At 39.4% G+C, this 27,740-nt stretch overlaps 1 protein-coding gene and 1 long non-coding RNA gene across 2 annotated transcripts in view; both read right to left on the reverse strand.

Annotated features, from left to right (window-relative positions):
- pdlim4 (PDZ and LIM domain 4) overlaps positions 1-6,368 on the reverse strand; it is a 41,062-nt gene extending 34,694 nt beyond the window's left edge. Inside the window, exon 1 of the mRNA XM_063894892.1 lies at positions 6,099-6,368. Within this exon, the coding sequence (XP_063750962.1) occupies positions 6,099-6,191 (93 nt within the window). The 5' untranslated portion in view covers positions 6,192-6,368. The remainder of the gene's footprint in view (positions 1-6,098) is intronic.
- Positions 6,369-24,583: 18,215 nt separating this feature from the next.
- On the reverse strand, positions 24,584-26,565 carry LOC134871644 (uncharacterized). Its single transcript, XR_010166721.1, has 3 exons — positions 26,489-26,565; positions 26,153-26,270; positions 24,584-25,542 (listed from the first exon to the last, which is right to left on the reverse strand). It is a non-coding gene; the product is annotated as an uncharacterized LOC134871644 (long non-coding RNA).
- Between the last annotated feature and the right edge of the window lie 1,175 nt (positions 26,566-27,740).

Raw genomic sequence — 27,740 nt, forward strand, 5'->3', positions numbered from 1 at the left:
AGTCAAAAATAACCAATGAAAGTCCTTTTTAAAAGGACGTGAGATAATTAAGTGTTATCTTGGTCGAGGCAGAGGATGAAACTGAAGCTGTTGTGAATAATTGTGAAGTGGTTTCTAAACCACTATGGGAGTGGAAGGGGAACAAGAAGACAATAAATTCAACAAAAAGATCAAACTTTGCTGGAAATAGCAACTTAATATGAGATAATTTGGTATGAATTCAATTCCAGTTTCACCAGCTAAACTGCTTTTAACTAAAGCAGATATTTGTGGAATTTGTTAACATCAACAAAAAGGGATGTTCTTTGTTTCTCTGACACCATAAAAGTTGAAATGGGTGAAAAATGGTGCTCATTTGTGATGAGGTCACATAAGATCAAGACCAAGAAGGATTTAATGGTGATGGTGCAGAAAGCAACTTTACTGGTTGTTGGGCAATCCAAACAGACACACAGTTTCCATAAGGGGGCTGCTTCACATGCAGTGACAAAGTTAATTGCTAACAGATAGAGCGGTTAGCAAATGACAGCCTCATGTCACAAAGATTCATCCTGTGGCACGCTGAGGCCTGAGTGTGTGCTGCAGTGCGGTTTCACTGTGGGCGCTCATGTTTTTCTGTTTGTTTGAGCATAAACAAGAGACCGCAAAGAGAATAATGAAGGTGTGTGTTAGTGTATGTATGAGTAGTATATGTGACAAAGCTGCATTAACAGTTATGTCCTAGGGCAAAGTATTCTCTCGTGTCATCATCCTCATCAAAATCTAACTTTGGGGGTTCTTGACTTTAATAGTTACACAGTTGGATCCAGGATGGCATTACTCCCAGCTTCTGTTCTGAATACACATCTTTAAAATACCACAGTCACTTCAAAATTAGATAATTATAAACTCTTGTAGTTCTACAATTAGTCATGAAGATGTAAAATAAGACATTTTATGCAAGAAAAAAACCATCACTTCCAATCTTTGCGTCATGCATGTGAATCCCACAGAGAAGCTTTCTGCTGGGCGGGAGCACTTGGTCTCAGTAACACAGAGAATAATTGCTGGCAATGTGTCAAGAGCCTTTGTTTGCTTGTTGAACCTGCGATAACCATAACCATGGATATGACCTTGGTGACGCTGTGGAAAGTCATTACACAGCCCGGAGTGTGAGGTTCTGACTGGTGTATGATTACTGCACTGAAACAAAGAAGCAGAACCTGCCAAGACCAATACGCAACAAGCGGCTGAAAATTCAGCACATGGGGTTAAATGAGAATGGGAGATTCACTTGAAATTAATTTGTCTGTAATGCATTTGTGAATGTCCAGAAAGAGCATGACATTACTCATCAAAAAGTGTGAGGTCATCCCTTTAAACCTTTAATTCTAACAGTTTCTTGCATGTGGGATCTGCTTTCCTGGAGGAGTTTCCTGTAAGTCTTTCTCACTATGTCATGCTTCAATATGTTTGGCATGATTATAATTAAATAAATAGTGTTCCAAGAACCATGTTTTAGATCCTTGGCAGTCTATACTACGATGGCAGGAAAGCTCACAAGAAAAAAGCAAATTAATCAAAACTGACTTCCTCGGCGAGAGAACAATTGTCAGACTGCACAGTGCTTAACTTAACGTAATAAATAGACAAAGAATAAGAACTTGCTGTTTTTCATCATAGTCTTCATATTAAAGCAAGTGTGTCTGGAAAACTCTATTACGATACTTATAAAACCAAAGTGGACTAGTGCAATATCCAAATCGCAGAAGGCACAATATGTGTAAAAAGGCTAAATATGAGTTATAAATACCAGGGAGGGAAGTATTGTAGAGTATTGTGCAAAAACATCCCGGCCTACAAATCGTGCTCTACAAACAGTTTGAATTATCGCAATTTGTTATTTTTTCTAAATCGGGCAGCCCTAGTCTTCACGGCACTGCTCATGCATTTCCATGTTAACATCAATCACGGAGACTCAGTTACACACATCAGATAACAAGATGGGCAGGAAAAGCTCATCAACAACCCAAGGCTTTGCATTGTTCTCCGGCAAATACTGCTTCAGGAACTCCAAAGCTTCACTGACAACAGGAAATTCTTGGAGAGTGCCATGTTATCTTTTTCTCATTTGGTTGTAGGGATGCAGCTCATAGCATCTGTAAGTTTAGCCTAGAGTAAATACAGTAGCTGCCGGAGAAAAGCCTAAAGCATACTATTATATCCAGCAGCGTCACAGAAACGACCCATGTGGCTTTGGGTCACATGTCCTGTCTCTGGTATTTGGCGAAGTTAGACCGAGTGATTAAAGGGTACAAGGGACACTGGGTTCATTGACTATACTACTGCTGATGCAACCTCAAACATTTGTTCCTACTTCATAATTCCAATTCTCTTAGCAAATATGGATTATAAGACTTCCTACAAACTCTAACACATTCCAGAAGTTCTTTATGCAGCAGAATAGTATGAGAAATGACAAAAAAATTACAGATTCTACATTACTCTGACTCTCTATCTCTCATTAGTATTTGATTTTAAAAGATTGGTTCAACACTTCTTTGAGGAGATTTTACATTGACATGACCTAAGACAGGGTATCTTTGCAGCCAGTATGAACAGGAGGAATAACTACAGAAACTAATAACCCCTTGAATGTACATAGGGGGCATATAGGTATTGTTTTAAGACAATTCCCAGATCATCCTTCACTGATAAGGCCTGTCTGAGGATAGACTTTGATCCGTTAGGATGGACACAAAAAAAGCCATACATTAAGATAAAGTAAGCTACAACGGATGTAATAAAACAGACACTTTGTGGCTCTTTATGAAGAATAAGCCCTCAGGTACTGCCGAGTTGATAAGTTGAGATAATAATTTAAAGTAATTTTTACATTTATAAAATGCCAACCAGTTTGTTATTGTGGGGATTTGCTTCTATTCATTGTCTTGAATGATATTAAACTTAACATAGTTGATTTTGGATATCATCAATAGATGTATGCTTTTCTCTGCTTTGATAAAGGACAGGATATTGGACAAAACAAGCAGTCTGAAGACATCTTATTGGGGTTTGGGATAGACACATTTCACTTTTCATTGACATTTACTGACCTAAATGATCAAATAGTCACAAGAATGGCAGGAATGTTTCCTGTGGAAACAGTATAAAAGTGACAGACCATTTCCCCATCATGCATGGATTTACAAGCCAGAACACAAAGAGGGAAGAACAGCAAAAAGGTGTCAGGAGGGAAGCTGGACAGTGATTATTTGCACGGCTCGGGTCATTATGTACCCAACACTCAGTTGTGAATTCCTGTCCAGAAAATGACTGTTTGACAACCGTCAGGACGGGCTAGTGTCCTGCGTCACCTTCTGCCTAGACGTCGGTTTGACACGTCTTTAATAATCCACCGTATCTTGTCTAAATGCTTCAGCCGTTACACCATGGTTTTATTATGTTTGTGTTTCTCTGCCACTTGTTCTGTCTCATGCACATAACACCTTTAACAACACACACACAGTATCAGCACAAATGTTTCCAGAGACAAGTAGACACGTCATTAACTGGCTAAAGTCTTAACGGGCTGGCAGGGGACTAATGGACTTATCCAGGAACATTATCACCTTGAGGGGAAAAGCAGCAGCTGCCATCACAACTTGTTTACTGGTATTTACAACTCTCTAAGTGCAGGTGTTTCTTCGCTTTAATATAAAGACATGTAAGAATAGGGGAGGAGATTGGTGAATGGTGCAAAGTAGATGAATGATGTAAGGATAGAGTATAAGCTAAGAGAAGATCTAGTGTTTGGATGTACTCTTAAACCTTACCTTCTCAAGTCATAAACAGCCAGCAGGCACTGTTACACCCTTCACAGAGTTTTGCAGGTTTACACAATATTTAAGCCTCCCTGAAGAGGCATTTTGGATACTCAACCACATAAACTATCCTTCTCTGAACACTCTGACAAACACACACTCTCTCTCTCTCCATGTTTCTCTTTCTGTGTCACTATTCAACTCATTATAATTGCCGTCTTGGGCACAAACTGTACAGCAAGAATGTAGCAAGCATGTGATGAATAGCGAGTTTAGGAGATACTCCAGTATACCAGCGGCAATGAATCACACTGAACCTCAAACTTAGAATACAACAAGCTCCCATGGTGAGACAAGAGAATTCTTTCCCACCATTTCATTTTTTTTTTTAATCACTTCTCTCTGAATTTAATTGTGATTTATTGACTGCTGTAAACCAGCATATTAGACTCCAGGATAAAACAATTATGAAGTTCGGCCAATAAAATAGTTTTTGTGTTGTCAGCTGGTTTCACTGCAGCATATGACAGCATTTGGACACTGAACTGCTCTGGATGGCTGGTAGAGAGAAAAGTCTTTGGGGGGTAATTCTGGGTCATACTGCCAAAACACTGTGTGAATTTATGCCGCTGACATTACATATTTTGATAAATACGCTTGCGTCTCACCAGCTGTTTCCTTCTCTAATTGTCACGCCAATATTTAGGAATTGGTCAAAACTCCCCTATTAATTTTTGCAAGCATCTATTCCTTGTCAGCATTGTTTTTTAATGCCATTCTCGCTATGCAACTGTCTGTAAAGTGTAACCTGTATTCTCACTGACGCCATTTGCAAACTAAGTTATACAATGTTCAGAATGCCAGGACTTCCCTTTGCATGTCATGGTTTCACATTGGCAGTCATACAAATATGCAAAGAAATAGCAACATTCAGAAATCGTTCAATCACTGAAATTGAAACCACAACTTGCATGCTATACAAATGATTAAAGAAGTTAGGATGGTATGCGTCACAAAACCGGAGATGCCTTGAAGCTGGCAACATTTTGACTTCAAATTCAGCATGAAACACAAGAGAGCTGCAATAGCCTGCAGTGTAGATTTTTCATTTTTTCCAAATTACTCTGGGCTTCGGCATGGTCTCGGTTGGAAACTCTACTCCGTGCACAAGGTCACAAACTCAAACAGGAATATCTGGCATGAAGTGAGTGACCTATCCATAGACATTTCTCAAGTTGCAAAAATTCCATTTTCTGGGATTTTGGAGAAGCAAAGTTGCCAACTAAGCAAGCAAGTGACACACTGTGAGTCAAAGTATTCCTCACCATTGCCTAACAAACTCGTTTCAAGGGATAGGCTAGGTTCTGAAGAGAAGAGCACTATAGGTGACCTTAAGGGTTTGTCTGCTTCTCTCAAAGTCGCTAATCGCATGCCGTAAATCTAAAAATGACATGTCTAGTTTAAAGTGCTATGGCCCTGTAGTTAAAGGGTCTGTTTAGGGCTGATGGTACAGCTGAGCACAACACCTGGAATCCCTCAGCAGCACCAATGAGCTCTGATGAAAAACAAATGTCAGCAGCCCCCCCCCCACCGCCGCCCTTTCTCCTTCTGCAGGCCCTGCAGCAGGTCAGGGCTGTGTTTACCCTGGCCAGGGTGAACTATTGGATACTGCCAGCATATTCGTTTCTGACCCATATTCTGAGGGTCATGAAAGTTCATGAAAACCACTACCTTTGCTACTAGCTGGCACTCTAACAGGTAATAGGAATAATATACACAATAATCATGATCATAATGCCATTTCCTGCATCTGTTCAAACATTTCATGAGGGAAAATTTGGGAAAAATAACTTTTAATATCGTTATTCATTTGTATTTGATTTATTTCATATTGACAAAGTGGTATTTAAATACTACCATATTGCATTTTTTCCTCCCTCGCTTTGGATAGTGAAAGGTTGTACTTTATGGTCGGCCAATTGCAATGACTCACTAAATTGTACTGGCAACTTCAACTGCCAGGAGTTAGACGGCACCGTCTGTCAGCTCCTGTTCATACTGCCCCATGCACACTGTAATAATAGACCTTGCCACCATGGCGAACATGTATGCAACACTAATGTATTGGCAAAGTATACTAGCATCACAGAGTCATTTAAACTGTTCCTTCTTTTTTGTTTTTTCAATATTTACTGTCGGTTAAATTAGTAAAATCAGGATGGTCATCATGATGTTGTCTATCTCTTTGCGACCGGCTTAATGGATACACAGCGAAGCAACAGACTGTCTACCTACCCTGGAGATGGTTAACGGTGTGCTGAAATCCCGTCCACCCACCAGGCGAAAACCCCAGGGAGAGGGTCCCTTTAGTGTCACGGTCTGGCTCATGTTTGGCTTTAAAGATTTGGATGACAGAAAGAGGGGAAATATCCGCGGTGCCTCGGTTTTAGCCTACGGGAAACAAAAAGGCTACGTGAAGAAGAGAGTCCTCTGCCCAGCTGCTAGGCAACGCTGTCCCGTCTGAGAAAACTTTCCTCCTCTCCTCTCGATTCAAGTTTAAATAACGAAGTCGCCTGTGACGTGTGATTACCGCTCCACATACCCGCCTTCCGCCGGTCTGCAGAGTGGGAGGGGACGGAGCATGGAGCCCGGAGAGGTGGGTGGGGGGACTGAGCCTGCAGTGCTGCGACATGTCAACTGTGAGTCACAAAAAGCAGCTTGTTGTTCAGCATTGCAAAAAATGGGGGTAAAGTACCTTTATATTCCACAAGTTGCTCAGTAGATCTTTGGTGTGTGCATTTCTATGTTTCCATGATTTTCCTTCTCTACATCTCACTTTCTTTCAGTTCCTCCTCTTCTGGCTCTTCTTGACACAAAGGTAAATTGTATTCATCACTGACTATTAATTACTTAGTCTTTTAGCCTTTGTACTATGCAAGTGAAACATGTTGAAAACATATAAATATATAGTTGTATTCCACTCATGGCAATTGTTATAACAAACATGTACACTTCAACCTATTTTTTTTGTACCCCATGATGGAATGGAGCAGGGAGAAGAAAGTCCTATTTTAGCTGTCCATTGCTCAAGAGTAGATGGTCTGTCAATCACAGCTGCTTACAACCGAAAAACACAATCAAAAGTCAACACAACAATTTACCATCAGCGAAACAGGTTACCTGACATCTTCATTCTGTCTAAGTTTTATTTATTTATACATTTTATTAATACATAGCCTACAAATAAATTTAAACTTTAACTTATAAAAAGGACGTGTGAATACAGAAGAGTATCCCTCTTTCGCCTTGTCCACACATTCCTTTTTTTCTTTTTCAATATGTCCTTTTGTCAAAACTCAGATTTGGTTAATTGAAAAATTAGCTTTTTCCAGCCAATGTGACCAAACAACATTTCTAACAGTACTAGGTCAAACACTTTATTTGGACTGAGAATGAAGGTTTAAAAACCTGTGTCACTCCTGTGGCAACATCTGATAATTAGCTGAGTTAAATGTTGTTATTTTTGCAGGTAATTGTTCATCTGCAAACGTTTTGGCCACAATAACATGCTGACCTGACAATACTGCCACAAGAAAAGTTGGGATCAACAAAGTTGTTACAATTGAACTGTGGAGAACACGAACATCTGTACCAAATTTCATGGCAGTCCAACAGTCGAGACAATTTCACAAGTAAACCAACTCACTGACAGACTGACTTTGACATCCATAGAGCCACATGGCTAGTGTGACTAAAAATAAATGATTACACAAATATACTGGATTTTTGGGCTTGTGATACGTACACGCACTTATAACTAAGACAGTCAATAACTAAAAGATCAGGGTCTTAAGTGTATTAGCCTCAACAATGAAAAAGTCATTTGGACGACGCACTGACAGAAATGACCTCTCCCATTTATCAGTGGATATCCTTGTATCCCCTCTGCCCCACTTCTTGATTCCTTCATTTCCCCAGCCAATTGCAGGTTGAGTCACTGAGTTTGAGTACGATTTTTCTACTGCAGAGGGAATGATCTCATAGACATTCCTGGGAATATGCCTTTCAGACAACTGCAGGCATGTGGAGCTCTGTCTGAAGGTCTGACTCAATATTACTCAGACACTGTCCCATGTGTAAAACAGTGGCACTGATGTCAAACCAACTGGATCTCATCAACGGGTATCATCATCATCAGCATCATGAGTAAAAGTGTTTTCTAAGTCTTGTAAAAACTTGGGAAATTAGCGGCTTGACATAAGCGCATGTTGAGAGAGTAGTGATTGATATGATGTAATGATGCAAGTTATAACAAATGAAAACTATGAGTCAGATGAGGTTTCTAAAAAGTCACCAAGGTGTGTCAGATCAATTTTAAAACCTTCTTGTGGGATTTTAAATTCAGGCAAACACAAAGTAACTGACACAAAATCAAATACTGGCTGCTCATTCTTAATTGATATGGAGGACAAACTATAGAAAAACAAACTTGTGTGTATCTCTATTAGCTCATAATACTTTCTTTACGTGCCTCAAGCTGTATTTACAAGTTGCATTTCTACACCTACAGTTTCAGAGTTGAAACAAAGCAAAACATGTCATACAGTCTTTTTTCTGGACATTAACAAGGCCAATAATCATGTTTTAAAAAGGTGTACCCAGACAGTATTTACGTACTGCTCTTTCAGTTGTGACCAAGGGTACATCAAAGGATGAATAGCCAAAGAACAAGAGAGGATGAGAGGGCTGTAGTCTGCTCTGGAGATTTATTGAGCAGATGAGCAGGCTGACATTTCGGATATGCGTCTTCTTCAAAGCCTGTTTCCAATAAATCTGAGTCTAACTACAGAGAGCTCCCAACCCTCTGTTCTTCTCCCCCGGATGGTCATAATTTGACATACTCTCGGCAGACGGCGTCTAAGAAGTCCTTTTTAAATCCCTACAAATCTATAGACTCCCTGATTTTACCTCTGAGTTACTTAGCCGAACAGAACCTGAGTGAAAACAGGTAAGACGAGCAGTGTTGTAATCATAAACTGTCTGCCTCCATCTGGATTATTTCTGCTGTCTGGAGAGTGATGTCATCTGTCATGAAAAAGTCTTATAATTATTAATGTCTAGAGCTTCAAGGATTAGTCAACAAATTGATGTGTCGATCGACTTAGCTATAATAGCTAAGTGCTTTGAGTTAGTCATTTCTCACACAGAATGGCAGAAAATGCTGTTACAAGCTTCTTGGATATTGATTTTTCCTGCTTTTACCTCTTTTAAAAAAGGAACATCTTTTGGGTTTTGTATTGTAAAAACAATAGAAGAAATCACATTGGACTTTGAAAAAACTGTGATAGAAAATATCAACTGATTAATCAACAATTAATGTCCTGAAACAAAACTCAAAATGTATGTTGATGTTACAGCATATCAAGCATTGACAGACATGTGTATATAAATACATGACAAGCTGTGTCAGAATCCCATTAGGATATTGAGTTTCAGTTATTGCTAAGGGCAAATATAGCAGCAGATATAACTCCAGATTTAGAAAATATTTGCCCTAAAAAAACAGCCTTTTTGCGGTTTCTTGGCTCAAATGACATCTGGTATGTCCCTTGCATTGGAAATGATAAGTTGTTATCATTGAACAGGCTGGAAACAATGGTGCCACTTAGCAATATGCCTGGAGCACCCCGTGGGGAAGCAAATAGTTGGAAGCGATGAAACTTAATTTATAAGGTTGCAATTTTGCCGATTCAGAAATGAAAAACAGATGATTTCATAGCATAAGACCACCACATGCCTTAAGCTATCTCATAAGAATGCTGCAGACTAACACAATTACCATTTGCAAATTGATCGTGATTATAAATAATTGACGAAGAACCATTTTTACCGGGGGAAATACTTTATCTTTATCCGATTGTATGTGTCCAGTCTTTTTACATGCATCTCTAAATCAGATGTTCCAGTGGAGCCCATATGGCAAGTATAGTTTAATGTGCTTGTGCTGAGGAGCATTTGTGTAGGAAAAAACAGGAACTTTCTCCAAAAGTAAGCATGTGTTCTATAAATGTCAGGATTGGAAGCATGATTAAGTGTACACACATTTATTAATTTTGCTTATCAAGCATTTTCAGACCAACAATTGACTTCATAATTGCCAAAGTTGTAGTTTGCCAATCCTAAAAATGATCTTTTACACAGTTATCCATCATCAAACTTGTTTTTGAATGGCTACATTTCCTGACCACACACAGAGACACACATGCACAGTGACCAGATGCTAGCAGTGAATATTTAATGTGGTTCTGAAGCGTTACTGTTGCTGGAATAACAAACAGATGTGAATGGATCTTCCAGTCCAAAAACTGGAGATAAAATTTTACAGGAATACTATATTCAATCACTTTAAGACATTGTGCTTTCCTGAAAGTCAAAGAGACAAAATATAGACAAACCCTTGAACTTAATTATGAAATACTTTATTTTAACATGTTTTATAAAATAGAATTACTGTATCATTTGATGTCTATGGGGGATCAATGCTAGTATGATAGAATGTGCAATAGTAAAAGCCTTTTTTACTGCATCTGGATTATAAACTGGAAAAATCTACCACAGTTTAGAGTCACATATGAAACAGCAAAACAATCAGACGTAGATTTATGTCTCTGTGTTTGGCAGGAAGCACAGGAACCAGGTCTGCTCGTTAATTTTGTTTAACCGATTTTTCCAATAAAACTGCTATAGAATAACATTATCCAGGTATATGCTTGTCACAAAGAACCATGAATAGGTGAACTATTGTTAACCGTATTTAGAGATATTTAAAATGTTCTCAGCAGATATGTATGCGTCTAAACCTGCTATTATGTACCTTTTGCTATTTATCTTCACAAAAACAACATCATTGGTTTCAAAATCATAGTGTAAAAACTATATCATGTCACTTAACCATTCTTATCAGTTTGAAGCCACTAGTGGTTACCTAGATTTAGAGTTTTGGTCAGGAAGAAGACTAAGAACTTTTTGACACCCACATACATATAGCTCAACTCAATGAAAAAACGACATAATTATAATGAAATAATTCCTCTTTAATTATTGCACAACCACTATTAAATGAAAACTAGATGTGCTTGAAGGACGTTTCTATAAAAATAAATAAACCAACAAACAAATTCATTTAGCAATGGTTACCATTAGGCAAGCATAAACTCTTGCACGAATGGTACCACAATCTGCACTGATGCAGGTTATAGTGGAAAGTTGTGTTTTAATATTCTCTCCAGCTGTGTTTCAGAATGCTCATAATCCCCCACAATCAAAACAGAAACATTTTGAATACCAGAGTTTCTGGCTGACATTATCTGGTGAAATGAGGATACATAAAATCAGGAAGGATCATAATGCAGCAATTGTAGAGTTTTCTACCTCTTCCATACCCTAAAGAAAGGGGGTTTTCACACACTGGTTGGCTGAGAGATGGACCAAGCTGCTCTCAATTCTTAGTTAAGAGCCAAAAGGTGATCTGATTAACCTCAAATCAACTAAGGGGAATTATGAGATTCAGCTGTTTTGGGGGAAAATGGCAATAACGAAGGAGGGACTACCACATTATGGAACTGGGGTTAAATTGTCGACTTTAGCTGTAAGGGTTTTTACACCAAACATTGCTGGACTTATAACTTTTTTTTTACAAGACTGATACCCCCCCACAAAAAAAAGCACTTGTTTCAGCAAATAGCCCATAATATCATGTGTTTACATTGGAAGGACAAAGCTGTGTTCGCTGTGAGCAAAAGGAAGATGTAGAGACACAAAAAAAAAGCACAACCTAAGTCAGAGTGAAAGAAAGAAGCTTCTTTTTGTTTCCTTCCAACAGTGAACCTTCAAACCTTTTGGTTCCCCTAGTATAACAACAAAGGTCCCCTAACCTTAACAAAGTTGTAATTTGAACCCAAACCACAATTTTTCCCTAAACATAGCAAACTCACATCTGTTTTCTAGTTTCAAGTTTCAAGTTTCAAGGCTTTATTTGTCATATGCACAGCAGATACAGCGTATATGTTGGCAATGAAAATCTTATGTCGCGTGCTCCTCCAACAACTCAACATACATGGTGCAAATAACATAAATAAAATAGTGCAAAAAGAGAGAAGAATATTTACAATAACAACAATAAAGATTTGAGGATGTGAAATATATACATATGTGGAATACATTGAAAGTATTTAAACACTTTACACTGTTGAATGAGGAGGTATGGACAGATGCATATATTATGTATAGCAGATGTATATGGCAGATATGTACAATATATAGATATGTGTACTATAAACAGATATGTATGGCAGATGTGTATAATATATATATATATGTATGTGTGTACTATAAACAGATGTGAGTAGACATTCACACAGCTCAGGAGTTCAGTAGTCTTATAGCCTGTGGTATAAAACTGTCTCTGAGTCTGGTGGTCTTGGTCCGGATGCTGCGGTACCGTCTGCCAGACGGCAGCAGACAGAACAGATTGTTGCTGGGGTGATGGGGGTCCTTTAATATCCTACCGGCCTTCTTCCTACACCGCTGGGTGTAGAGGTCCTCCATGGATGGCAGCTCCGTCCTGGTGATGTGCTGAGCAGTTTTCACCACCCTCTGTAGAGTCTTACGGTTGAGGGCGGTGCAACTGCCATACCAGGCGGTGATGCAGCCAGTCAGGATACTCTCGATGGTGCACCTGTAGAAGTTGCAGAGTATCCTGGAGTCCATGTTGAACTTCCGCAGCCTGCGGAGGAAGAAGAGCCGCTGTCGAGCCGTCTTGGATATGACCCTGGTGTGATGTGTCCATGTCAGGTCCTCACTGATGTTTACCCCGAGGAACCTGAAGCTGCTGACTCTCTCCACAGGATTCCCGTCGATGGTGATGGGTGTGTGTGCCTCTCTCTGCCTCTTCCTGTAGTCCACAATCAGCTCCTTTGTTTTGCTGACATTGAGATGGAGGTTGTTGTCCTGGCACCAAGATGTCAGGGCTCTGACCTCCTCTCTGTACGCCGTCTCGTCGCCGTCTGTGATCAGGCCGATGACGGTCGTGTCGTCAGCAAACTTGATGATGGTGTTGGAGCTGTGTGTGGCCACGCAGTCGTGCGTGAACAGGGAGTAGAGGAGAGGGCTGAGCACACAACCCTGAGGGGCTCCGGTGTTGAGGGTCAAGGTGGAGGATGTGATGTTCCCCATCCGCACTGCCTGGGATCTGCCCGTCAGGAAGCTCATGATCCAGTCACAGAGGGCGCTGTTGAGCCCAAGGTCCCTGAGCTTAATGATGAGCTTGGAGGGCACAATGGTGTTGAATGCTGAACTGTAGTCAATGAACAGCATTCTCACATAAGTGTTCCTCTGGTCCAGGTGGGAGAGGGCAGTGTGGAGGGTGAGGGAGATGGCATCATCCGTGGACCTGTTTGCTCTGTAGGCAAACTGCAGGGGGTCCAGTGAGTCAGGGAGGGAGGAAGGGAACCTTAAATCAAATGTTCCAACAGTAATTTGTTTTTGTTTTGGATGCCATCAACAAATATGTCCTGCTAATAGTGCTGTCGGATCAGAAAAGACTCCTGTTTTGTTGTAGAGTGCAGAGACAAACACTGTATTACGAGTTATGCAGGGAGACAGTTTGGGGTTCATAATATGTATTTTACTTCACCCTCAGGATACCTATGTTGATATTTTACAACTACTTAAATTGGATATTATTCCTAAGGCAATCTGTGATTTCTCACGCTCTTCATCTCTCTCTTCCTTCTCTCACAGTATATAATTAAGCTCACCCGGATGAATCATAAAACCAATTCCATCAAACCATTCATTTAAACCTAAAGTAGCTATAGAGAATTCCTCTCAAGACTCACAAACAAAAAGCATAACCGACAACAAGCCCCCTCATTCCTCTGATTATTACTGAGGATGAAGTGATCTGTAACGAGTGCTTTAAACCAGGCAGTGTTGTTCTCTATCTTTAAACAACAGTAGTCATTGGACAAGCCCACATCAAAAGGGGGCTAACATGAAAAATGCATTTTGGGCACAATTTCAATTAGATTAAATATCCAGGGGCTGGTTGAACAACAGGAGGTCAGACTTACGTCATGTTTGTTATTCTATCCAGTCAATAACATTTTAGTCGCAATTAAAAGGTACGATGGCTCCGAGTTTACATGAGAAGGCGAATGTTTTAGGGTGGGACTCCAAATCAGAAGAATTTATGTTTAAAGAATCCAGAAAGGAAGGAAACAAGCTGCTTTTTCTTTTCCCTAGAGCTGCTTTATGAGATACATCAGCTCTCACCCAGTAAATACTTGGGTAAGAGAAAACCATAATTACATTAATCAGAAACATGTTCAAAAAGTATTACTGACTCTTTGTAATGACAAGTAGTCGGACAGATTTTAACATTCTGCATCTTCATGACAGATTTATCTGCCAGTCAAATGACTGATGAGAACTGTGCCTGCCTCATCAACAAAATAACTGTAGGCAGTGATCAACATTTTTTGTTCCCCGATTAAAATAGGAAGCTAAGAAATTAAAACCAGGAACAGAACCCCTTTCTGGTGAAGATAAAGATAATAGTTTGAAAGGAAATAATGCTCCAGGCTTCGAGTCTGGATGGGAAATCATCTGATAATGATTTAGATCTAACTTAATCACCACTAAATGTGCCCCTTCACACAGATTTTCCACCGGATCAACACTGTAACAATGCAGGCTTTGTCCTGGTGTGCTGGATGTTTCTGACCTGGGAAAGACAAACAAATGTTTTCCACGTGTACACATGCCAGCTGTTGACAACCGGGTTCAGCACATTCACTCTTTGTTTGTGTTTACAGTAATTTGCAATACCACGGAGTGGAAGGCCAATGCTGTTCATGCCAGCCAGCAGGAATTTGTCTGTGATTGACTTTCTGTCCATATCAAAGTTGATTAACCTTGTGTTGTTGATGGTATACATAAAGTACTGTGCAACTATAAATAAAACACGCAACATTGGCATTCACATAAACGATACAGTAAAAAACAAGGAACGAAAATAAATTTCAAATCAATCAGCCAACCATCTTTTGTTGCAAGCATTGTTATAGGAAGTTTACATGTTATGAAATATAAACTTGGTAAATTACTCAAAAGCCACATGTTTAAACCCGACCAAAGAGGTCCTAACTGGAAATTGGAAAAACTGGAAAATCTTTGGCTGTTTTGACAGAATATTTATCAAACAAATAATGAAGTGGCAAACCGTTACTAGATGGGTACTCTAGTTCAAAAGGGAAATAGTGCTCTTTCATGGTTGAATAATGTTACAACCCAATAGTATAAACTGAACCAAATACAACTGAATGAAGCACTGCTAATACTTTTGTACAACCACTTCCAGTGATGTTCCCACGCAATAAACATGTTTTCAGTTACCTTTTGTCGTACCCAGGCATGCAGGTATAAGCTTTTATTTGTTTAGTTTCCAGGATGTTAGTCTCTGAGATTTCTGCCTCCGCCCAAATACAATGGGTAATCTGGATAATCTATACAGCTTTCTTTGTGAACAAAAAGAATAGCCCCAATGTAAAAAAAAAGCTGTCAGCACCTTAAGAGCAAATCCATCCACCTGCATTGCATTGGTGGAGGCAGAAATCAAGACAAATCTCACAACCTTGACCAAAAAACAAAACCACATGGCGGGAAACTCCCTTGGGCATGTAAGAAAATAGGTTGTTTATCAGTTTGAGGTGAGCTGATGCTTGTTTTTGTTTTTTGTTTCTACTTTTACACTTCTTCCACAACTGCACACTGTACTGTGGACATTGCGTGACTAATTTAACAGTAGCTGTGTGCCCACAATCCTCGGCAGTAAATAGGTCATAGGGGATTTAACAAGCTCAATGCTCTGTGATCCCTGTGTCTGTTAATTGTGGCAAGTAATTGGAAACTTCTTTGTTGGTTAAGGGAATGTTGCAAAGCTTACTTTGTAGCTCTGTACTGTGAACTACTGGGGATTCTCGGGTGCCTGTAAAACTGCTGAATTCTAAATAAGTACACAGTGCTGTGCAATGTTTATCTCAAAATAAAGAAAGGGAGTAGCGTTTGCTTCTACTGCAACAAAATGTGTAGTCTTAGTCAAAACCACATCAGTGTTTCACTTTGCTGTGCTTCAAAGGGCAGACACAAACAATCAAACAAACATCACCATCTCTCACTCTGAGGCCTCACAAGAGGAAAAGGTGTTGTGAAGCACAGCTTAAATAATGCTCACTTCAAAAACCATAAGGGGGAGTCCCTGATAGGTGAGACCATCTGAGAACATTTCAGCCATACAAGGCGATCATTGTTACACAGCATTCAGAGACCAAAAAGGGATTCAAACAGGAGGAACAGGGCTGAAGCCACGGTCCTGGTTAATTTTGTAATGTTTAAATTACAGTATCTGTGTCTACACGTGTAATGTATCCCATTGAAGAATCATGTGTGGCTTTTCTTCTCCTTTTGTGTTTGACTGTGTTACACGGTCTGAAACTGGACTCTGTCTTATCCTTGTTTGGTTCTGTATCAGAAACCAGGCGGAATATACAAGCATTTCCCCAAAGACTCGTGAATTTCTCAAATTTTAACATACGTGCAGTCCCCGGTGGGTTGATCTCACGCAGTGTCCATATTTTGAGATCACAGTCTTCCTCTGAGGAGCGCTGTAAAATGGGATGAATTACAGCAACTGTTCAGCAGCTGCTGTTAAATACCAGTTTTACCCCACACGTGTACAAGGAGACATAACACCCTGACAAGCAGACTAATTAAAACACGGTGGGAGTCTTTGTTTAGATAGAGTGTAATGTCACAGTTAAGAAGTCTCAGCTTCCTCTTTAAACTATCTCAACCAAAACTTGTGATAAGCGAAAGAAACACTTTGTGAGGTTTTGTTGAAACTAAAATATTTTTTGTACAAATATGATTGCAACAACGATTCTTTTTTTTCCTCTCTCTGTTCCTCATCCCCCCTGTTGCCCCCCTTTATTTATGTCTTCATCCTTTCTAAATACTTCGGTCCAACCCTGTACAGGAATGTCAAACAGCACTTGTGAGAAAGGAACATAAAAGAGACAATCAAACAGTACACCCCTCCCCCCTCCTCACACAAACCTCTACAGCCACCCACTCACACTCCTAGGAAATTACCCGGTGTCTGGCTTTGGTTTCATTTCATTTCTTGAAAGCTTGTCTATCGGCTTTCCTCTCTTTGCACCCAAAGCATCATCTCAACTTAACCAGGTTGGGGAAATGTACAATTAGTCCCCCCCAATGGATTTACCAACAATGTTAAAAATGTCCGACATTATACACCTGGCAGGGGAAGCATCAGCTTGCAAAGTGCAGTTTGTTATGCAAGACATAGTTAGGCTTTTTGTGATTTACATCAAAGGAGTACTGTGGCATCATTCACATGTAAAATGTATACTAAAAATACTGTAAAGAAAATGTATCCAAACTCTAACTTTTGTATCTCTGCTCTATAATGTGTCCAGATAATGTCCCTTTTAGAAAACAATAGAATGCAGAAAAATGTGTTAAGCTTCAGTTAGTGCATGACGAGTAAAATTAAAGCAATCAAATACAATGGAAAACAGATTGGCTTCATCCCCTTATCTTTCCAATATTTCCAGCTGTGAGTGCTCTAAATAAGGATGTGTGTTTGAGAGTGTGTTGTTTTGAAAGAGGGGAGCTTAACATTTGTGAGACTTTCCCTGCAAAATGTTTTTAGAACATGCTTACAGCCTTCATGATTTCAGGGGCTTTAGGTGGACTAAAAGACAGAGAGTTTAACTTTCTTGATATGATGAATTCCAGACTATTCTGTGTTGCTTCTCTTTTATGCAGCATATGCCTGTCAGTGAGTTTATCCCTATATGAAACTAACTTTTTATGGCATGGTTTAGGGATTTCACTGATTTATATCTCAGACAAAAAGATTACTGAATCGCTATAAGACTGTCATGCAACTTTTTTGTTGAGATTTGCTTCCACCATGGATAAAGCTACGGAAAAAAACGGAGAAAGCATGTTCAAACCTAAATGAGAAACCTAATTGAATTTAAATTGAGCTGATTGTTGTAGAATTTAGATTTTATTGGACAAATGGTTAGAAGGGAAACTGCATTCCCTGCCTAACTTAAATTGGCTGTTTTATGATCAGAAAGGTCATTTTAATAAATGAAGTCGACCACCCAGTTAAATTCAGGCACATCAATTCAATTTAACCTCGGAAATTCATCAGATTTCTCTGCTGTCAAGTTATGATTGGATTGTTTTCTGATTCACACGTTTCAATGCATTTAATTCAAGCGGGTTTTAATGTTGAAATCATGTATGGTGTTGAAGGATGAGTTATTTTTGACGGAAAAGGTAAGCGTTTTGTCATGATCTTAAGTGGGTTTGGCTTCAGTGAGGGGTACCCACCTGCCTAGAGAAACACCATGTTTTCATTATACTATTCCCAGTAGAGACAATATTACACAAATTTAAGTTACTTCCAGTCAAGTCAAATTTAGGGATATTGTACAAAATAGGCTAATGCGAGAAATGCTTTATTCAAGAACAGAAATAGACGTATTTAACAAATTTGAAACCTATTCATGAAACCTCTCAATAGCCGAATTTCAACAATCGGGCCGCTGTTGGTCCATCACAGTCACCAGCCGGGCTGCTGCTGAGACTAATCGTGTAATTGAATCTCCGCTCCCTCTACCTTGAAGACTTAATTCGATTACAGGTGCACTAATGTTTGCCATTTGGAGGATTATTTATTTTAGCTACTTTAGATGGCTCTGCAAACGTTAGTGACATCATGTGGTCTGGATATGTTTTGACTAATTGACTGCAGGAAAACTTTCAAGAACCACAGATGGACGTTATATTTGCTTTTTTTGTTTTGAAGCGGCGCAGATGTGAAAATTTAGATGAAAAGAAAGTACCTAGACTATATGAATAACTGCATGGACATCATATCTGATTGGCCCGGTTTCAGAGTTTTTACTTTTCCTTTCTCTTTTTCTCCTGCTCTGTCATTCTCCCAGGAATACGCCTCACTTCCTTCAACAGGCTGTGGTTTTGAGATGCTTGTGGTTTTGGGGCTGAAGCGATCGAGTGGGATTTCAGTATAAAAAAGGGTAGGAGACCAGGGTGCCTGCACACGCTCTTTCTCTGCCTAAGTCCCCATTTGAAAGGTTACCATCCTCCCTCAGCTCTTTGATTGCTTCTGCATATGTCTGAGGGAGTGCTTTTGTTTTATGCCTCCCTTTGCCGTTACCAGTCAACCACCCTTTCCAAATGAGAACAAAGTGCTCAGGATGTCAGCATAATTTGACAGCAGAGGCAGTAAACCCAAGGTCACACAAAACTATGTTTTTGTGGATTTTTATGGGCTCAAAATGTAAAACAGCAGAGCCTTTTTGACCTAATTCCTGACTGGGAACCTTCTGACTGCCAAGCTGTGAGTCAGGTTTTGTTGTGAAGCCCTATCTCACAGCGGTGGTCTCAAAGTACTGCTCACAACATGAGACAATTAAAGATTCTTACAATACTTTTTCGAAAAACAACATGTATGGCATGAGTAAAACAGCAATTAGGCCAACTGTGTCATGGAGAAGCCATCCAACCTTAAGTAGGTGAAGAGGGAAAGCAAAGGACTCAACCTGCCATCTTCTGCTAATCTGCCTTCTCATCCATTATGGCTGTGGGAAACATCAGACAGGAGGGAGATTTCCAGTCCTTGTGTGGTATGGAGTCAAACACCACCTCGGCCCTCTCTGGACTAAGAGCTCTTTCTAGAGATGCATCCTCCAGGGTCCTGTATGTAAAAGATTTCTAGACTGTCTTGGTCTTCCCCCTTGAGAAACAACTCTGTTGTTTGTGTTGTAGACCAACTTGGGGCGAGTTCTTGGAGAGCATGTTGTGTTGATTTCAGTGACAGTCAGATCATAATATATGATCTATATGTGGAGGTGACCTTGTCGGTGATCCTTAGCAGAGAACTCTGACTTTAGTATTTCGGGTGAAAATTAACTTGGAATTTGGCAAGTCATCCATTTTAGTATTACATATGTAAGACTGCAACAAGCAAGTATTTGTCATATTTGATTAACTATATGATTTGGTTTTTTTTTTCCATCCAGCCATCTAAAATGTCCCATAATAATGATGATATAAACATTTCTTAAAGGTTATGTTAGAAGTTAACCTTTTTTTCAAGGAATTTCTTAAAAGGTACAGATTCAACAGGTACGCAAAGCTCTCGCTGGGCGAAGTGGTTTTGTGAAATACTTATATTTGTTTTGCTTGCTTTTTTACACTGATTTCTTTGTAAAAATCATTTGTCTCCCGGTCCTACACTATATACATGTTGTTACCCAGGTTGTAAAATAGTAACATTTTGAACAAAAAGCAGTTTTGATTTGTTAAGCATTGTTTTTGAAACATTCAATTTCATTTTCAGGTGTAATTTACCCACTGTACAGGCTATCATGCATCATCAGGTTAGGATAAGTAACACAGTTTCTTGAAGAATAATGGGCGGGTCAGACTCACACCTGAATCCTTCCTCCTGTATTTCACAGCCTTAATAGGCTGTGACCTGTTCGTGCATCTACTAGAGCTGCCTCCTCTTTCATTAGAAGGAGCTGTGTCAATATTGGTGAAGCTGTAACTCACTGATATGTTGAGTGGTTAGATAATGCTTCAGTGACAGGAGCCTTTAGTCAAATGAGGTGTGTTCAACAGAAACACTTCCGCGCAATCTCTCACAAACACACATATGTGCTTGTACACACAACAAAAGGGGAAAGGCTAAAATGAAAGAAACAAACGGATACATGTAGAGTAATTCAATATTAAGCTATTCGTGAAATTATTATGTCACACTAAAGGTTAACTGGAAGTACATTAGTAGTCCTAAATGTTCAGAAAACTGAAGAAAAATAAGTAGCCCGAAATGTGAGATGTTATCTCTGTGACTTTTCAAGGCTATTCCTAAAATGTCTGGGTTATTCCGGACTTTAATAAAAGGTTTTAATGTTAGGTCTGACCTTTCACGTTATTATTTTCGAATGTATAGCTTATTTCTGTCTTTTATTACCAGTTTTACATTGACATTCCAAACTTAGAGGGTTAACTTCCAGACTTTTATCTGATTGGCCAACTTTATTCCTTTTCAGGTTAGGCGCTGGATTTTTTGTAGTTCCTTTTTGTCATTGGACAAGTTTGAAGCTCAGTTTCCGTCTTTAGACTCAGACTGGATGCCAAATAACTCAGTGATACAAATAGTCGACAAACATGGAAAAACTCCACACAGAAAGGTAGAAGTTAGTATTCTTACTTGTGTGTAGCTTGTTCGTCTTTACGCGTCAGCCCTGTGATAAAGTGATCTGCCCAGGGTGTAACTCTCGCCCTCCTGCGACCCTCAACGTGAAAAGTGGATAGAGAAAATGAATGGATTCACTTGCTGTCACTAAAGTTGTCACTAACACACAAATCAAGCTAACTTAAAACACAAAACATTCCTTTGAATTCTAAAAAGGTTTCTGGTGTCAAACACCCGACCATTTGGTGGGCCAAACTCCCTAAGACAAATGTGAGGGATAACTTCTTAATAGTATTTGACATCTGTGTGGCGTGAACACCACTTTGTCTGTTTCTGTCCCCAGGGTGCTCATTCTGTCGGTGCTGACAGACAGGTCATGTAACCCAATCCTCAGGTACTGCAGCCAGCCCTCACTCATTACTACTACGCTGGAATTACATATAGACCACAAGAGAACATGCAATGTTTACTACGAAAATACTGTAACGCTTTATTTGAATCTACTAATGGCTTTAGAGACATAGCTGCTTCGTCTGTATTTTTTCTAGCTCATTGGTTGGAAGCACTGACACACACACACACACACACACACACACACACACACACACACACACACACACACACACACACACACACACACACACACACACACACACACACACACACACACACACACACACACACACACACACACACACACACACACACACACACACACACACACACACACACACACACACACACACACACACACACACACACACACACACACACACACACACACACGTGTTGTTTAAACTCCCACTAGGGTAGAATAAATGGCACTCAACTGTCAAGCCCCCGAGCTCAGCTGATGAGGTTTGATTAAAGCATCTGAAACCCCAAACCTGCTCTGTGTGTGTTCGCTTTCAATCACTGGGGCTCGCGCACAGGCAAAAAGTCTGATAGTATAACAACTCACATACACATGTACTGCATCACCTCTCCTGTGTGTGTCCTCTCTAAATCATCTCTACAAAAACAGAGAGCATCTTTGACCTCATGACCTTTCCAATTTACCAGCCTGAGCTAAGCACAGGATGAACTTCAACGTACGGACGCACTTGAAACATCTGGAAAACCTTAACCTCTGCTAAATGAATGGGTGTAGGTAGATTCTTGGTTTTCTGTAGTCATTTTGTCATCATGAAACACTTCAAACATGATGCCACTGATTCCAGTTTGAACAAGAACACATATTTTGTGCACTGACGACACATTCACATGACAATGTTTCCAACACTATAAATTAAAGTTGGATAATACATTCCTCATCTTGCTTTATAATTTTCTACAACCAGTTTCTGGTTGTCAGGATGTGTGACATGCCAGACAATCAGTTCTCTATGTGTAATAACTAAATCATAGTTTCATAGCATTTTCTTTTACTCTGTCTGCACAGGTGTGAAAATAACTGATTATTGGCATGTTGTTCCTCAAGCTTTGCAGCAATGCAAGCAGAATAGCTCTGTTTATCGCTAAACAGAGACGCCCTGTTGTGTCAACAAGGCCAGATTTATGATAGGAGTTATTATTCTGCTGGTTGTGGTATTTGTGGGAAAGGCTTGATATAACCTTGTGTGCTACAAATTAACATAAGGTGTTTACACTGTATTTTATTGACTTAAATGTCTTACATGTAACAGATAATGTGACAGTTCCTATTCAATGTACTATAAATCAGCAGTGTAAAATTTGCAATGGGCAAAGAGTGACACCTGGTGAGCAAAGTATAAACAGCAGTTTGTGGCAGACATGTAAGCAAGGAGTTCGACATGTGACTCTTACTGGTGGGAATATGAAATAATCCAATAATTCGAGAGAGAAAAAAAAAAAAAATTATAATAAATAATTAAAAACCCACACTTTACCAAAAAAAAGTATTAATAATTTTGTTTAAGTCTCTCCACTTAGACAAAACAATACTACTCAACCACAAAAAATAAATAAATAAACAAAAAAAACAGGAGAAAAAGGGAAAGGCAATATAAAGTAGGATAAACCCTTCAAGGCTTTCTAACAAAAAGGAGTACGCCTACTTGTAACCAGCGTGGGAAGAGTTAGCTCCTCCTTCCGGTGTCAAAGGCCAGAGAGAAGGGGACGTCCTTAAACACAAAGTAAGCACCGCCGGTGGCAGAATAACACACTTAATTCCGTCTCTATCTGCACGTGTTTGAGTGTGTGTGTGTGTGTGTGTGTGTATGGCTCACCCTGGTCCCAGGCCAAACAGGCACCCCGGCAGCAGCTGAGGGAGACGGGGAGCAGGGGAAACAATGAAGCGCGTAAACTGGGAAAACATTGCGATGTAACAACACTTCGGTCGTCCATTATATTCTACAGTAATATCAACAGACATCTCAGTAGGAAAAGAGCAGGAACCCTGGATCAGGGAGGATACAGCTCCACTGATTGGTGGATGAGGTTCAGGTGTGTGATCAGGTACTGAGGGAGGGGCGTGGCACACCTGACAGACAGCTCCATGAAGAGGGCAGAGGAACGTCAGTGGACGATTGACAAATATATTTCCTAATTTCCTCAGTATATAATATATATACATACATCTGATTTCAATGTTTTGTGTATATTACGATTGATTTACATGTAATTTCTTGAATAAAGACGGAGGGGTCAATAGACTCTAAGGTTGATTTTTTGGTATAATTTCTAAATCTATGAAATACTTTGGTGGGGACTGCTTTTGTTCACTTAATTAGTTTAACATTGAAACTTGCTTATGTGCAAATAAATATTACTATATTACTGGGAGTGTAAATCCAGTCTGTGACTTTCAGATTAAATAAAAAGATTAAGAATACAAGTTTTCCATTTCCTGAAGTAAACAACTAAAACAAGTCTACAAGCTAGAAGAGGCCAAATTGAATAGTGAGATAAGTCTGCTGCATTATACCCACAATTACTAATGGTTACAGCAATTTGCACACACTACAGACCATAATTAAATGAAAAAGGAAAATGGGGCTTACATTATATACATATTGTATTGATCCTCTAGCCTCCCTGATCTTCCTGACAATACACATTTAATTTCTCAGGCAAATTAAGGATTTCTGAAATCACCATGAGGTCTAGATCTATCTTGGGTATTATAGGTCAACCGTCTACAGTGTTATTATCAGCTATACATTACTGCAATCTTGTGGCTGCATAGGGTATAACAACTAATACTGCGGGCAAGTAATGAGGTAAGCTTGTGATTCTTTGTAAAAGCAATGCATACAACAAAAGACGTTTCACTCTGTGACTTTAATTAGAAAATAAAGGATAGTAAAGGTTAGACAGACGACAAAATAAAACTATTTTCATTAGATTAGGTGTGTCCTAATTGCTAACATTGATGTGTAAACATGAGGCTGGTGCCAAACCATATTTTTAAATGAAAATTAGAACTTTCAACAAAAAATGCAGAATTTGATTTAAACATTGATATTGTGGAAATACAATACTGCATTGATCTGGCACGACTGGGTCACATGATTTATAATAAAATTGTATAATATGTCAAATCAATTCATGACACATCAGTAATCCAAAATTGCATTCAACATAAGACATATTTCTTATAATTTAATTTCCTATAAAAGCATACATTTCACAAATGGGCAACATTGTTTTTGTATCATTAAAAGGATCCTTTATTCATGATCCTTTAGGGATAATTACCATTTAACACAAGGGTTTGTTGAAGTCTACCAAATGATCTTATCATAACGAAGGAAAAGCATAACCATAGGTGTATACATTTTTTAAAGTTTTCCTTTCTGGATCAAATGGTGGCTACATCTCAGTGATGACAGGTAGTATCGGGGCCTTAAACCTTCTTGGACGCCTGCATGTGGGCCGACAGCCAGAGGCCCAGACCAAGATGCCTGTCTGACTGCAGAGACCCGTCTGTCTTTCTGCTTGTGTGTGTTTTGTTTCATCTGCCTTTTTGTCAGAGGCTGTCTCTCTTTCTGTAGCTGTCTTCCTGCTGTTTAAGATGTGAACCTGCATGTTCCCAAGCTCCTTCACAAGAATCTCTGCAAGTTTTGGACCCTGATTTCCATCTGGTGTGGAGAAAGAAGTTTGATGTGCTGATAAGTCAAAATGGGAAAATTGCCACCCTGTCTTGTTCCCTTCCTCTGTCCATCCTCTGCGGGCAAGCCGGGCTGCAGTGAGGATGGAGTGACTGTGCAGGTTTTCCTCAGGGTCTGAGAGAAGAGGCCCAGACATGGCCGAAGCCTTACCCAAGCGTGTAGTTACAGACTCACTTACTGCTGTCTAAGGAACACCAGGTTTAAGGCACTATATCACCTGTAAATCACATTAAAGAATTCAATTAGATTACATTATATCATAAGAGAATTGGGCAATGGTTCACAACATGGGGGTCAGGACTCCAACTTAGTGTCGTGGAGAAATTTTGACAAGTTTAAATGGATGGAAAAAAATTCTAATTGTAATGTAAATGTAAGTCATTTCAGCAACATTGGATGGAAAGATAGATAACATACACTTTTCTGAACAATAAATTTAAGTCCAATATTCATTCAGTTTTAGATAAACTTTTGTAACCAGAGAAATATCTGCTGTTAAGCTGCTCAGTGTTTCAGCCAGTTACTTTTGTTTGTATAAGTGCAGGTGCATACAGTGGGTTTATTGTGAAAAGACTGAACTATGCGTCAGAGTTGCTGGACAATGCAATTGGTTATATTTATCTTGGCTTAAGCACTGCCATAAAGTAGCTGCAGCTCCGACATACCCTGTTCTTGCAGCCAGTCTCCACTAGGGAGAGGCAAAGTACCTGTGAACGTTGTTAAAGGCAAGCCCAATACCAGGCTCATTAAATGTCAGAGCACCGTTTCCTATTAATCTCTTTCCATCTGCATTTCAAAGGAAAATGATCTAACCAATCTCAACTAACCTTTGTGTTTTTAAAGCTGTTTTTGCAGATGTGAGGACAAAAGTAAAATCCTTCTCTGGATGTGGAGACCCTTGCAAGAAATGCAGGAAGTGGCAGCTGGCTCCTGGCTGCAAAAGAGCTGGAAGAAAACAGATACAATTTCAATTTCTAGTTGCAATTCCAATTTTGTCAAAGACACTACATGTATCAGCTGTAAATTTAGGAACATGTGCAGAAAATGATACCCAAGAAATAATCTAATCGAACATTTAAGGACAGTGAACACATTGTACAGTAATACAATGTACATCACATTTTTACAAGAAAGTGTAACACAAGTAAGGATTTAAGTAGTACCATGTTTCAGAGTGAGATCCTCATTGGGCTCTTCTGTTCTCTGCTCTTCTGTTCTTCCTCTCTCGACTGACTGAATCACCACTGAACTCTGTATGGACCCCTCCCCCCCCCTCTCTCACTCTCTGTCTCTCTCTCTCTCACCCTTACTTATCCCCATATAATTGAGCCTCACATCATCTTTTTGGTGGAACTATGTAATGAAATGCAATAAAAAGGAGCAGAGGTGTGTGTATGCGTCTACTGTCAAGGTAAAAAAACTGATACAGCAATAGTTGAAAATAGGCCATTATCATGCTTTTAAAACATTTTGTAGTTTTTGCATGCATTTCTTTATAAAAATAATCTTTCTGATTTCCCTGCACTCCTTTGGCATGATGCAAAACTCTGCCACCTCAGAGGGACACGTTTTTGGATTCAGTACAAAAGATTATGTTGACTGTAGATGGACTGTACCCTCAGTCTGCAGGCTGCTGTTGTGCTGTCTGTTTGCTCTGACCTCTCTATACCTGCTGAGTTCAGCAGGTTTGTCTGCTTTGGACAAAACTTTAAGTAATTTTTGTTCACTGAGTGACCACATATTCCTTGCAACAGACTTGAAAGGTTCAGGAAGTCATGGTTTGGTTCAATATTTACATTAGACCTCACAATGGAATCCATTGAACAATGTAATATTATTGAACCTGTGAAAATCTCAAATTTATTGAGTTCATAAAAAAGTTCTTGTTCTCACTCATTGGTGATAATTATATTGACAAAATATACCCACAAGTTTAACAGTTGTTTTAGCAGAGCTCCCAGGAAAAAACATATGAACAAGTTATTGTTCTACTATATTCAATATGAATCAATTCCCGTGTTTAACCAATACATGTTTTATAGATCATGCTCAAATGTGATGCATTGCCCTTAAATACAACCAGGTGTTTTTATTGTCTTTCATCCAGTGCATTGTAGGTTTTCTGCAAGAATGTTTGCAGCTATTTGCATAGGTTTGAAGTTACAAGTCAAGGTTTAAATCCTGACAGCTCACAAATATTCCAACTATTTCACTTAATCGTGTGAATGTCTGCCTACAAAAACTACTTTCCACATGACTAGCAGCTCAGGCTCTGTCCATACAATATCTGGATAACGTTCACACAGAAAACATCTGGTCACTTCACTCAGTTTCTGCTGCCTCATGGTAGCCATCCATCTGGGTGAAAGGTGAAAGGAAAACCCAGTCTTATTTCTGCATATCTATTGAATGGAA

This window comes from Eleginops maclovinus, chromosome 11 (assembly GCF_036324505.1).
Source record: "Eleginops maclovinus isolate JMC-PN-2008 ecotype Puerto Natales chromosome 11, JC_Emac_rtc_rv5, whole genome shotgun sequence".
NCBI lineage: Eukaryota > Metazoa > Chordata > Actinopteri > Perciformes > Eleginopidae > Eleginops > Eleginops maclovinus.